Raw genomic sequence first — 14,044 nt, 5'->3', positions numbered from 1 at the left:
TGTGAGGGGAGTATGGAAGGGAATAAAGAGTTTTCAGCTTATAAATTGTTCATCTTTTTATTTACTCAATTAAGTTTTAAATATATATTTAAATTTTAAAGTTCTAAATAAAATTTTCAAAACAAAGAAATTTTGTGTCTATGGTATTAATTTATACTATAAACACACATTAGGTACATAGGCTTGTTAGCTTACATAAGAACTAAGAACCACGTACAAATACAACCTTGTTTCTATGGAAAAAACACTTTCTGAATCTCACACTAAACTAAGCAAATTGTCCTTTAGAACACAACCACATTAAGTTGGGAACAGTCCTACTTTGGTGTCTGGAAGAAAGAAGTGAAAGCAACACTGGGAGTTCAGGTATGTTGCTGATGCACTAAGAATACTGTACTAATGAAACAAACAGTATTTTTATCCTCCCTTGTGTAAGCAGTGTCCATATTTATGAAGAATGACATCCTTTTAATACTTCTCAATTTTCCTTTCTGCTGTTTGTTCTTCTAAATTTCCCCTTTCCCAAAATTCATCTTCTTCCCCAAACCACCATAAAAAATAAAATCAATAAAATTATTTTTAAATCTTAAACAGTCTCTGATAAAACTGACTTCTCACTTATCAAATAGCATAGCCATCTGAAAGGAATGGCTGTTTTTTGCAAAACAATGTGTACTGAGGTGGGCAGTTCAGAGATACCGTTTCACAATAAAAAATAGTAAGGTAAATAATCATACCATCAAACTGGTCTTCACCTTCAGTCATCAGTTCATCATCAGAGCAAATACTCAGAACATTTACCAACATTTCTGTCACTATTCAAAAAAAAAGTTACATGTTAGCTGACCATATACAACTGTGCATATATATACACAGCAATTATTCCTACAAATGATCAAATAATTTTTAACCCAAGAAGACAAACACATTCTAATAGAGAAATAATGGAATTAAAAAATTTTTTTTAAATAAAAGAAATTCAATCAAAAACAAGGGCCGGCCAGTTAGCTCAGTTGGTTAGAGCGCAGTGTTATAAACACCAAGGTCCCCTTACTGGCCAGTAGCCAAAAAACAAACAAAAAAACCAAGTCTCACAGAGATTCTTTACGGAACACACTTTCAGATCTCAGAAAAAATGAAGCCCCAAAGAAATAACAACAGATGAATAACATCTGAATGTATACATTTCAAATCTTCACTCACGGATACAGCATTAAGGAGTAAGAAAAAAATAATGGCACCTTTGTAGTGTTTCAAAAAAAGTTCCACAATTCAATCTTTTAAAAACTGGCTCCAGCAATTCCCTTGAAACTTAATTTTAAGTACTACTAATTACTATCTAACAACTGGAATTCATGGCTCTTTGTTTGGCTTAATCCTTCTTCATTATTCTATATATTATTTCCTTCTCTTTTTCCTTGATTTCCATGACTCAACTGTACTGGTTTTCCTATTTTTAGACAATTTTACCCACAAATTTGAATAGTTTCAAGATTCTCTCTGCAGTCTTATTCTTTTTATGTGTTCAATCTCTTGGCAATTCTGTCCATTATTATAGTCAAAGTTTCAAGTATTACCTCTTTAGAGATGATTCTAAAGTCTGTATCTCCAGTCTTGAGCTCTCCTTCAGGCTTTGGATTTCCTTGCTAGTTTTATTGCCAACTATTTTAAACCATTTGTATATTGTCTGTTTCCCTTACTACAATGAAAGATTCATGAGTGTGGGATGTTGTTTTGTTTACCAGCATCCCCAGAGCCTAACACAGTGCCTGACATGTGACAAGTACCCAATAAGTATCTAACAAATGAATACATAAAATAAGGACATAATCGAATTTCAGTTAATAAATAAAAATCAAATCCTTACTGAGTATTAGCTCCTGGATGTCCTAGCAGCACCGAGAAATTAATACATCCAAAACAAGGCGCAATATTGCCCCTACAAACCCCTTTTTCCTCCTACAAATATATTAAAAGCACACCATATGCCAGGTACTGTGCTAAATCTCTGGGATTCAGATATGAAAAGCATAATCTCTACCTTCAAAAAGATTACTAACTACCTGAAGATATACAAGGGGTCTTCAAAAAGATAATAGAAAAATCCCTATTATCTTTCAATGCTATTTTTTCATGAACTTTTTGAAGTAACCTCATATATATACATATATTCATAATTTCATATATGTGATATATGTGATATATATATCATATATATGTGTATGAGTGTGTATATACATATAAATATATCTCTATCACAAAAGAGTGATGAAAACTATCCTGTAAGTATTCAAAGGTATGCAAAAAACCTACTGGGGAAAACAAGGCTTTTGGTAGACAACATTTGGGAGGAATCACGAACTAAGAGTATGCCAAGTAGAGAGGGCAGATAATGCATTCTAAATGGAAGTTAGAAAAAGAATGAAGTAGTCATAATTGAGAGTCCAGAAATAAAATCTCATATTTAAGGTCAACTGATTTTCGACAAAGGTATCAAAACAATTCAGTAGGGAAAGAACAGTCTTTTCAACAAATAGTGCTGGGATATGCAAAAGACTTAAGTTGGACCTCTCACTACACACCACATATAAAAATTAACTCAAAATGGATCAAAGACCTATATATAAGAGCTAAAACTATAAAACTCTCAGAAGAAAACAGGGGTAAATCTTTGTGAGCTTGGATTAAATGCTTTCTTACACATGACACCAAAAGCACATGAGCAAAAGAAAAAATAGATAAATAGGACTTCATCAAAATCAAAAATTTTTGTGCTTCAAAAGACATTATTATCAAGAAAGCAAAAAGCCAATCCACAGATAGGAGAAAATAGGTGCAAATCATATATCTGGATAAGGGGCCTGCATTTTGAATATATAAAAAACACAACTCAATAATAAAAAGAAAAATAACCCAATTATAAAATAAGCAAAGGATTTGAAAATACATTCGTCCAAAGAAGATACATAAATGGCCATTAGCACATAAAAAGATGTTCAACATCATTATTAATTAGGGAAATGCAAGTCAATACTACTTCATATACACTATGATGGATATAATAAAAAAGATGGATAATAACAAATGTTAAGGATGTGGAAAAAATTGGAATCATTATACACTGCTGGTGGGATTGTAAAATGATGCAGCTGCTTTGGAAAACGTTTTGGCAGATCCTCAAAAGGTTAATCAGAGAATTACCATATGACCCAGCAATTTCACTCCCAGGGTCTACACCCCCCAAAGTGAAAACATATGTCCACACAAAAACTTGTACATGAATGTTCTTTGCAGATTTATAAGAGTGAAAAATTAGAAATAATCAAATGTCTACACCTGATGAATGGATAAACAAAATGTGGTATATCCATACAACAGAATATTATTCCATTGAAAAAGGAATGAAGTACTGATTCATGCTATAACATAAGAGGGTACTTCAAAAAGATCATGGAAAGGTTCGTATGATCTTAATTCCATTTTTCCATGAACTTTTTGAAATACACTTGTACATATGGACTCAAAAACCCAAGTCATCTTCAACCAGTCCCTCCCTTTAAACATGCAATCTCATTAAATCTCACTGATTCTACTTCGACAGTTCTTTCAGTTCTCCCTGCTCTCCGTTCCTAATGCTACCAGGGCTTTCATTATGTCTCTTCTTGACATTTGATGTAGCTTCACAACAGATCTCCAAGTCTCTAGTCTTTCTTCCACCCAGTCCATTTTACTGCAGTAATTTTTCTAAATGACCATCATGATCATATTGGTTCACTGGCTAGGATTCTATTTGCATATAATGTTAAAATCTGAGTTTTACAATTTTAGAAAGATGTGAATAATTTATAGAAGATCCACAGAAACACAACAAATATGATCAGAAGATTTGAATACTACTGTATCAAATAAGAGAGAAGATAATTTAGACCGGCAAAAGAAGAACCAAAGATCACTTAGTAGGCTTCAAATTTTAGTAATATCAGTAAAAGCCTACTGTTCTCCATCTTTACTTATAAGAGATCCACAAAAATCAGATTTAATTTTCTCATCTTTCAAAAGGATTTGGGCTGGCCAGTTAGCTTAGTTGGTTAGAGTGCAGTATTACATCACCAAGGTCAAGGATTAGGATTCCCATACTGGCCAGCCACCAAAAAAAAAATAAAAATGGATTTGGACTACATGACTGATAGTTCACTCATGAGCTCTAAAACTCTATGATCCCTGTACAGGCCAGCTGCCAAAAATAAACAAACAAGCAAGCAAATAAATAAAACTCTGTGATGTCTTGGTTATTGATAGGTACACTAGTTGAGAAAAACCTATTATCTCTCTTTCCTTGTTTAAACACTCATAGCATAAACATTTAGATTAGATATAATGAAATATTTCCTTATGTGGATGCATCAGAAAATCAAATTAGAGAGAATCTATGAAAGGTCCATTTTCCTCCTACTTTATTCTCCTGATCCCCCTACCCTCCATCCTACCTATATTACATTAAAAAAGTTGAGCTGCAATCTAGCCTGAAGGCAGGAAAATAAGCAAGATGAATTCTTAAATACTCTTTAGCCTGATGATGCTATGATTGAACTATTTCTCATATACCAAAGATAGAAGGTTGTAAGTGTAATGCATCCTTTGCTCCTAAGTCCTTAACTGGCCCCCTTCTCAAATGCTAAAGTGGGTAATTCTATCTCCATACTAACTTAACACTGGGCCTACTGAGTAAATAACGACCAGAGGCAATCTGCAGACAGCCTGTTTAATATATAGAGTTTAAGTATTAATTCTGAATTTTAGAACCAAAAATTGCCTTGGCATTAGTGACATATCCCATACACAAAGGAACATTTTATAACATGGCAGAGGTGAGAAAAAATAGTAAGAGATACAGAACAAAATGTTTTAAAATACTGTCTGTACTCTAATACTGTCATTTTCCACATATGGAAACTGAGGCATTGCTTTGTGAAAAAATTAACACTAAAACGGAATGTGATTAGTAATGAAATCCTAAGAATTCTGTGGAACTAGAAACAAAAGACAAACAAAATTCCTAAACAGCATTTATTTTCTTAAGAAGACTATTACGTATGTACTAATAGGTATTCCTCTAAATTATCAGAAAAGCATCACTACTAAAATTTTATAAATATTTTTGATATAGGAGAAGAAATATTAGAACCTGAATTTTTCTTTCTTTATCATTTCTCTCAGAGTACAGAACTGCTATGAAATGACTAACATTGTCAAATGAGGGCTATTAAATTCTCCCATGAATCCCCAAAAATGGTGTTAAAATATGCAGAAGGGTCCATTCCAAAGCAAAGCTCTCGTTCCATCCCTTCATAAAAGATTTAAGCTAAAGAAAAAAAGAAAAAAAAAAAGAAAGAAAGAAAAACCTAACAGCTGACGACAAGATCAGGCTATTTATAAGTCTTCTCCCAGTCCCCCAGACACCCTCACATGGGGGCTGTAAACGGCTAACTAAAATATCTTTGAGGCTCTCATATCCACGCCCACTGACACAAGCAAAGCTACAAGCTCAGTAAAACTAGACTTCAGTTTCCTTTAGCAAGTATGTGACTGTGATAGTAAACTGGAGTAAATGTAATAGTAATAAAATAATTCTTTATCTTTTTTTAAATAAAAATCATACCTTTTTCTCCAACAAATGGCAAAGACCATGTGAAGACATCCATAAAATTGGGCAGCCAGTAAGGATGGGGAGAACAGTTAAACTGTCGAATATTCATCACATTATTTTCATACTTTAATACAGCAGCTGCAAGATAAGTCGAAGGTCAATGTAACAATTTGTTTTTAGCCTCAAAGCTATAAAATACATAAAAGCAGAAAAATATCTTTTTAAGAGGAAGGAGGATTGGGGGTGAGTGGAATCAGGGCTGGTAGAGGCAGATAAGAACTAATTTTTAGTAATAACATACTTTTTGTTTTTAACACACTTTTATGTACAGCAATAGTCAGAATCTTCACTTATTATTAACGAAATTTCCAGATTCCTTCCAGAATGTTTGTTCTACTTTACAATCAATGATAAACATACTTTTACTAAATCCAAAACTGTGAAAACTCAATTTTTAGAGGAAGCAGAATGGCAATGAGCAATTTTCTAGGTTTTTAAAATTCACAGAAGTTGAGGAATTTAAGAGGGTCTTTTCAGCTGCAGGCAACCTGAAAAGGATAGCTGAGTGGTAATAAAGCAAACAAACAAACAAAAAACCCAATTTGGAACATTTTATTTATGACTGTATGAATGTATATGTTTCATTTAATATAGGAAATCAGGTGAAACTACTACAAAAAAATTTTACTTCATTTAGAAAAAAATTTCATTATAATACCAAAAGAGAAAACATTATAATCAAATAATTCAAAGGTAACATATTCATCTCAATCTCAGATATCTTTCTGTTTCAATATGTTGATATAATTAATATTTTAAATGAACCTATATAGATTTCAATCACTGGTTATATTACTTTATGGAACACTGGGTTAGCAGGGCTGGGCTCTAATCTAAACTATAGCATGTACTAGCTGTGCAATGCTTGGTAAATTATTTAACTGATCTGTTTCTCATTTATAAAATGGGTCTAATATGTCCACCGTGCCTACCTCAGAAGTTTAAGGTCACATAATGTATCTTACATGAAACAACATAAAAGTATAAAATGCACTGTAGATATTATAATAATCATATGATTACTTTTTCTTCATTTTAATAAAAAGCACTGAAATGCAGATGTTAAATTCCAAGATTTGTGATTCTGGCTAATACAGAATAAAAGTAATCTTGCTATATGTCACCATTTACTAACTTAACAGGTATATGTTTGTTTCCCTTATGAAATTCCCATCTGAAATAAAAGTATTTTAAATTTAGCTTCAGAAATTATGGGCTGATATCAAGCTTTCAGGCCTTATTTAAGGGAGAGAAGAGAGAGAGAGAAAATCTAGAAAATTGCCTTATGGATGGAATGAAACATTACAAGCATACTCATACTATGTAAACACTCAAATCACTAACACTATTCATGTACAGACTCACAACTCCCAAGAGACATTTGATTTGGACAAGACAGATTCAGTGGTTTGAGTACTTTTCTGAGTACTAAAAAAATGGATCCCTTAACCTCCTGAGTCAAACTGACAAAGGACAACCAGTAAGGCAATGATCCACTGGGCATAGAACACTTGCTCTTTTAATACTGACAAAAAGAAGTCACAGTTGAGGAATTACCGCAGTGGTAGAAAGTTAAATGTGGCACACAATTCTGTTCTTGACAATGGAGTTAAAACTTAAATACATTTCTTCTCAAAAAATAAAGCTACGCTTCATTAGGTATCTACAGTATAAGTTCTTGTAGCATAATCTGTATCAAACTTACCCAGCATACTACTGTTTGATCTCAGGCAAATGTTTTAACCTTTTAACGACCACCTCCCATCATCCAAAGAACTTCCCTTTTGCTCCTCTTTTGATCTTATACCACAACCCATATTTAGCAATGACCTCATTATCTTTCTAAATGTATTTTTTAAAGTCTTTAACCTTCTGTTCATTCTTTCCTCCTGGTACATCCACTCCAGTCTGACCCTGAAGCTATGGCATAGTTGAGTGAATTCCAGACATATACAGACAGAACAGGAGGTGGCCTCCTAATTTCCTCTTCTAAAGATGTGAACTACATAAATATACCCAATCTCATCTTCAATGTCCTTGGCACACACTTAACTAAATTAAGACCCTTCGGCATTAACTGTCAATAAGATATGTCAGAGTAAAGTGAAATCCAATTATTATAGACAGATCAAATTTGGAGAAAAGGAGGGGAAATGGAAACCACTGAACAGAAGGTAAAGAAAAGAAAACATAAGAAAAAAGAAAAAAAAAGCAGTAAAAATGGAAGAATGTATCCTCAAAAGGAGGTCAGAGTGGTTAATCAAAGAAAGCTCAAATACAAATCTTCATGGGGCAGTGGTAAGACTGTAGAGGTAAAAGGAGGGAATAAGAAAGAGAACCTAGATTTGTGAACATAAAACAAGAAACATGATAAACTAAACAAGTAGACAGTACAAATAAACAAAATGTTTAAAGCAACAGCAGCTTTATACAAACAAGGAAACATTCTCTTGATTATAAGCAGAAAGATTTAAGAAAGGGGAGTTTGAGAAAATCACATTTGGTTTTGCTCAAAGTACTTAGAACATTTTTTTAAAAAGAGCTTTTGTGAGTGACAAGTTGTGGAATGGTTACACATGACTTAGTTTCACATTTTGGATTTTTATTTCTTATTCTCTCCCCTCCCTTATATCTTATAGTTTTTTTTTATAATGAGATTTGGATAGTTACGGTTTCAAACAATGCCCCTTTTATATTTTCAAAAAAATCAATTAAAATGCTAAGTTGTTTAATAATTTTTTTTATCAACAACATCTTACCTTTATTATTGTAGACATCTAAGTAATTAGGTGCCGAAAAAATTGTTATTAATGAAGGGAACCCTGTAGTTTGACTTTTTCTGTACATTCTATAGCTGCAAAACAAATAGCTTAATATGCATCGTAAAGCATCAATCATGGTTACTAAGTTTGCTTTGTATTTTAAGGTGTTAATTTGGGTCAGGGAAACAGAATTCTTACCCTGCATCTTGAGCTTCGTGAGCTCTAATAATCGATAACAAATTATTGTTTTGCAAAAACTCACACACTGCTGGATAGCTGTGGGGGGAAAAGACTAAATTAAGTAAAATAATGGTTTTCTGTATGATGCATATACTATTTTAACAATTAAAATGTGATTAATCTTGGATATTTTTCCTTACTTATAAAAATAAGAACATCCTCGAACGGTATTGTGACTAAAATGTTCCTGTGATTTTTCATTTCCAAAATCTTCAGAAGGATCAGACCACAGCAAGTCACACATTGGTCCAAATGCAGGTGGCTCTTTGAATCTATCTAACTGTGAAAGAAAGAAAAGAAAGAAACAAAAACCAGAAATAACTCATCAAAAAGTAAGGACAAAATGGACATAGGAAAGTGGTACCAACTTTGAATATAGTCCACAGTACACTGTTCTGAAGGTTAGAAGATATTTCCTTGAAATATCAGTATATTAATTTTTATATCAGTATATTTAAATTTTACTAATCTTGGCAGTGAAGAGAAGTTTGAAGCTTCTACTCTCTACCCAAAAAAGTACTATAAATAGGAATCAACCTTGGAACTAAAATATATACTCACTCTCCTAATATCATCCAGTGTGTGTATTTCTGGTGAAAGTCCACCATGAACACAAAGAAATTGTTGGTTTAAAAGTGCAGCAAGAGGCAGACTATCAAAAGCTTCCATACAAGCTTCATAGACTCTTTCTGAATATTTAATTTTACCTAGAAAAAGAAAATATTAAATAATTGGAAGTTACTAGTTGATCATTTAAAATATATATATATATATATATATATGATTTTATTACTTGTTCTCATCCCTCCCTTATATCTTGCAGTATTTTATAATGAGATTTGGACAGTTACAGTTTCAATTATAAAAGGTAAAAGTCTCTCTTTATATATACATGTACACATGGGGGGTCTTCCAAAGTTCAAAAAGTTCATAGAAGGATTCATATCATCTCTTAATTCCATTTTTCCACAAACTTTCTGAAGTACCCTCGTGTATATATAAAGTTGACTATTAAAACCAAGGCAAGAAAACTACAGAGACAGAAAACAGGTAAGTGATAACCCAGGGCTGAGAGTGGGTAATAGGGTGACTATAAAAAGATACCAACGGGCTAGCAGGTTAGCTCTGCTGGTTAGAGCACAGCCTTGTGTAACACCAAGGTCATGGGTTCAGATCCCCGCATGGGCCAGCCGCCAAAAAAAAAACAACTTTCAATTCATTAATAGTATGTTTGAAACAATCTGCAGTGATGACAAATAATTTGTTAAGAACATTCATAGGAATGTCTCAAGATTGGGGGATTAAAATTTCCCATGCAGTAACAATAATTTCTTTTCCTTCGGTTTTTATTTTTCCTGTTAGGAAAAATAATTTTAACATAAAAACTATATACAAAACTTCAAACTGTTCCTAAGTACGTTAGTAAAAATTAAACTTACTAGGAAATACTGAAATGAAAACTTCTGAATTAAATATCATTAAACACTAGAGAGCGCTTAACAGTCTTTCTCAAAGCTTTACATGTGTGGACCCAAAATCTGTTCTTACATGTTGCACTGTAAAGTCTCCATAACTCTTACTACCCACAGCCTATCCCTCCAAAAGAATACTGAGGAAGTGTAAACATTTCTCCTGGCAGTACTCACATTCCTGCTTAAAGGTAAAATACTCAGTAAGGTGTCTGCATTCATGGTTGCCTCTCAGAAGAAATAATGTGCTTGGGTATAGAATCTTCAGGACCCATAAATATAAGACACACTGCAAAAGAAAATGTTTCCAGTAAATTTATCTTGTATTTTTGTTTAATTAAATTGTTCGATCTTTGTTCCTTTTCCTCTATTACTCTTACCATCTCTATTACTCTTCATTATCTCTCTTTGTCTCTTACTAAAACATGAGGGTATTTCAAAAAGTTTGTGGAAAATGAAAATTAAAAATATGAATCTTTCTTTCCATGAACTTTTTGAAGACCCCTCATATAAGTTCCATGAAATCGTGGATTTGTCATTTTACTTCTCATGCTCTACTCCTAGAAAAATACCTAGCAAATAGGAGAACAGCAATAAATATTTGTTGAATGAATGAGTCAAATAATCTATTTAATTACTTTAGACTTAGAGATTATTTGATAAAAGACAATTAGCAGACTGGTCTCCTCCATATGCATATTAGTAAATAAAATAATATCAAAAATCACAGCAGTGTCAGCAAAGAGAAAGGCACATTTAAAAAGTCATAGAAATTAACATTTATTGAGTACTTACAATGTATCAAGCACTGTATAATTAATCCCCCTCATTTATTCCTCAAACAATACTATGAAGTATGTAATATTATCTCTTTTACAAATGAGGAAACTGAAGTAAAGAGCTCAAGTAACTTGTCCGAAATCACAAAACTCCTAAGTAATGCAGAAAGGAGTCTGAGCCTCTGATTTAAGCATTATGCCACGCTACCTAATGAAGGGAAGGGCCATTTTTTATGTTTGTTTTGTTGATTACAAATGTTGCCTTACATAAGGTATATGCTTATTATCTAAACTAATTCAAAGCAAATGCAACTTTTAAATAAAAATAATATTAAAACAAACAGTACAGCAGATGCTTTTCTCTAAATAGATTTAACATAAGAGAGAACAGCACATGTCCTCACTCATAACTGCATGCTAAAGAGGGAGGGAGGGAGAGAGAGAAGAAAAAAAGAAGGAAGGAAGGAATGAAGGAAGGAAGGAAGGATAGACAGACCACAATAATATGTTGAAATTTCAGGAGGAGGGAACGAATCCATGGTTACTGGGGGGTCGGGGGGTGGAGGGGTTGGGAGAGGGGGATTAGGGAGAGACTGGGTAAGGAGCATAAAGAACAGTTATGATTTATAATAACAAATATGCTGTTAATATTGATTTGATCACCACATGTTGTACACAGGTGATAGCAGTCAATGCTGTATCCCAAAAATATGTATAATCAACTATGTTTCAATTAAAAAAAGAGAATCACATTTTACTTATTTGGTTAAAAAAAAGGAAGAACTATTTCTTTTGGAAATAAACATGTTTTCTATAATCACATATAAAAAGAAAAAACAAAATTTATTTTTAACAAGTTAAGGTATGTTGAAATGTGTAATTATTCACACCTTCATTTTATTCACTAGAAAAAAAATAATAAAACCAGGAAAATATTTAACAAACTCAACCTGTTTTTATTGCTTATTTTGATTCTTTGTTATTTTCCTATTATAACAATAAAATGTATTAAATGAGTCAGCTAAAAAAAATCTTACACAAGGACATACACATCAATATGCTTAGTTACCAACTAAGCTTCCTAAAATTGCTTATTGTTTTTGTCAAATGTCCCCAAACTTTTTTTTTATAGGAAGAGCCATTTTTGGACTTTCTTGAAGCCCTGAGATAATTCAGGGAAGGCTGAAGGGCTGATAATGGAACTATGAACGGGAGGAAGAAGAACTCAGGATAATAAAATTCCTAAGGGAGGAAGCAGGGTGCAAAGTCCAGAAATCCCTTCTACAACAGGAATCCTAGCATGCCTTAGAAAGGAAGGTATATTCAAAACACTGCAGAAGGGTATATTAAACCACAGTAACCAGGACAGAAATTCACCAGGTAAGGCTCCATTATCTACTAGGAGAGGTGGTTAAAAGCACAGCCTTCAAGTCAGACTGTCTGGTTGTGCTGCTTACTAATGATCTGACCTTGGCCAAGTTACTTTAACCTCTCCAAGCCTCAGATTCTTCATCTATAAAACGGATAAAATAACAGTACTTACCTCATAACATTGTTGTGAGGATTAATAAATAAGTGTTAAGTGCTAAGAACATGCTTGGAACATATCAAATGTGAAACATAAGTATCTATTGGTAGACCTTTGACCCAGCAATTCTATCTCTAGGAATCTGTCCTGCAGAACTAACCTGGCAATTAATACAAAGATGTATGAATAACATGGCTTGGTGAAGCATTATTTGTAATGGTAAAAAACTGGGAACAACTTAAGTGTTTAACAAAAAGGAATTGATTAAATTAATTATGGTTTGTTTATTCAATGGAAAACAATGCAGCTATTAAAAAGGATAGTGTAGATTTATATTTACTGAATTGGAAAGATATTTGCAGTGTAGGATGGTATGAAAAAAGTTGTTACAGAACAATATTATAGTATGGTCCCATTTTCATTTTAAAAAAGAAGAGGTGCATATGTTAGAAAATACAGATTGTTCTATATTTACCAAATTGTATTTATATAATTAGAGAAGGAACAAAAAGAACCATCTACTTGTTGAGTGATGGTCAACAGGTCATTTTAATGCCTCTTAAGTTTTTTAAAACAAATTTAATACTTTCAGAATACACAAAGATTGTTTATGATATACTGACAATACACAGGATTCCAAGTGATATACTTAGAATACACAGACTCCATATGATATACTTGGGTCTTAACAGCTACATAAGAAGGGATAGAAGTACTCAGGCTTCTGTAAAAGAATCATAATATGCTTTATTTAATCAGTGAGAATTCAATTAATCTTTTTCACATAGTTTAATACCTTTAGGGGGCAAGAGAGAGAAATAGCTTCTTCAGGCTACTAGATAACAGGGCAATAAAGACCCTCTTCTGCTCATAATTTCCATTGGGAAAAGTGGTTATTAATACAAGGAAAATTAACTGAATGGTTTGAAAGACAGAATAAGAACAAATAGTAGCTTTTCCTAAAAACTTCAGAATATGCAGAGGTATTAAAAAGAACCCAACACAGGTACTTTTAGGAACTTATTTTACTAGGAATTAATAGAAATCATCTATGTTAACAGTTAATAGCAAATCAAATGACAGTATATGATTATTACCTCTATACTAAAATAACCTCTGTCCACATAATCACCAAGAAAAAGGTATCGTGTATTAGCAGGTGATCCTCCTACTTCAAAAAGTTTCATCAGATCAAAAAATTGGCCATGGATGTCACCACACACTGAAACAAGAAGATTATTAGAAATGAAAAAAAAAACTCTGAAACAACAAATTTTACTTAAATTCTAATTTCTTTTAATAAGAGATAGTGTAAATGCTATCAAGAAATGCCTGAAAAGGAAGTGTCTATGAAGTCATGACAGGGATGATGTGTAACCAATTATTCCTGTGCTCAAGATCTAGAACAAGATGTAACAGAAATAAAATTTGTGGTCAGTGACGCAATTTTTATCTAAATTTATAAAGTTCCTCTGTAGGGAGCCAAATATGTGTTTAACTCATAGGATGGCAAAATTATAATGGTGGCAGTAAAACCTCCATTCTAACTCAATATTTTC

General features: G+C 32.7%; 1 protein-coding gene across 4 annotated transcripts in view; it reads right to left on the bottom strand.

The window, feature by feature from the left end:
- The window catches only part of PPP3CB (protein phosphatase 3 catalytic subunit beta), a 42,002-nt gene that overhangs the window by 14,947 nt on the left and 13,011 nt on the right, over nucleotides 1–14,044 (bottom strand). For all 4 annotated transcript variants that reach the window (XM_063102450.1, XM_063102451.1, XM_063102452.1 and 1 more), the window contains exons 3-10: nucleotides 13,583–13,707; nucleotides 10,356–10,467; nucleotides 9,271–9,416; nucleotides 8,850–8,989; nucleotides 8,668–8,745; nucleotides 8,467–8,561; nucleotides 5,660–5,785; nucleotides 738–815 (exon numbers count right to left, since the gene is read on the bottom strand). In XM_063102450.1, the coding sequence (XP_062958520.1) occupies nucleotides 738–815; nucleotides 5,660–5,785; nucleotides 8,467–8,561; nucleotides 8,668–8,745; nucleotides 8,850–8,989; nucleotides 9,271–9,416; nucleotides 10,356–10,467; nucleotides 13,583–13,707 (900 nt within the window). The remainder of the gene's footprint in view (nucleotides 1–737; nucleotides 816–5,659; nucleotides 5,786–8,466; nucleotides 8,562–8,667; nucleotides 8,746–8,849; nucleotides 8,990–9,270; nucleotides 9,417–10,355; nucleotides 10,468–13,582; nucleotides 13,708–14,044) is intronic.

This window comes from Cynocephalus volans, chromosome 7 (genome assembly GCF_027409185.1).
Source record: "Cynocephalus volans isolate mCynVol1 chromosome 7, mCynVol1.pri, whole genome shotgun sequence".
Taxonomy (NCBI): Eukaryota; Metazoa; Chordata; class Mammalia; order Dermoptera; family Cynocephalidae; genus Cynocephalus; species Cynocephalus volans.
This window is presented reverse-complemented; position numbering and strand designations above follow the sequence as displayed.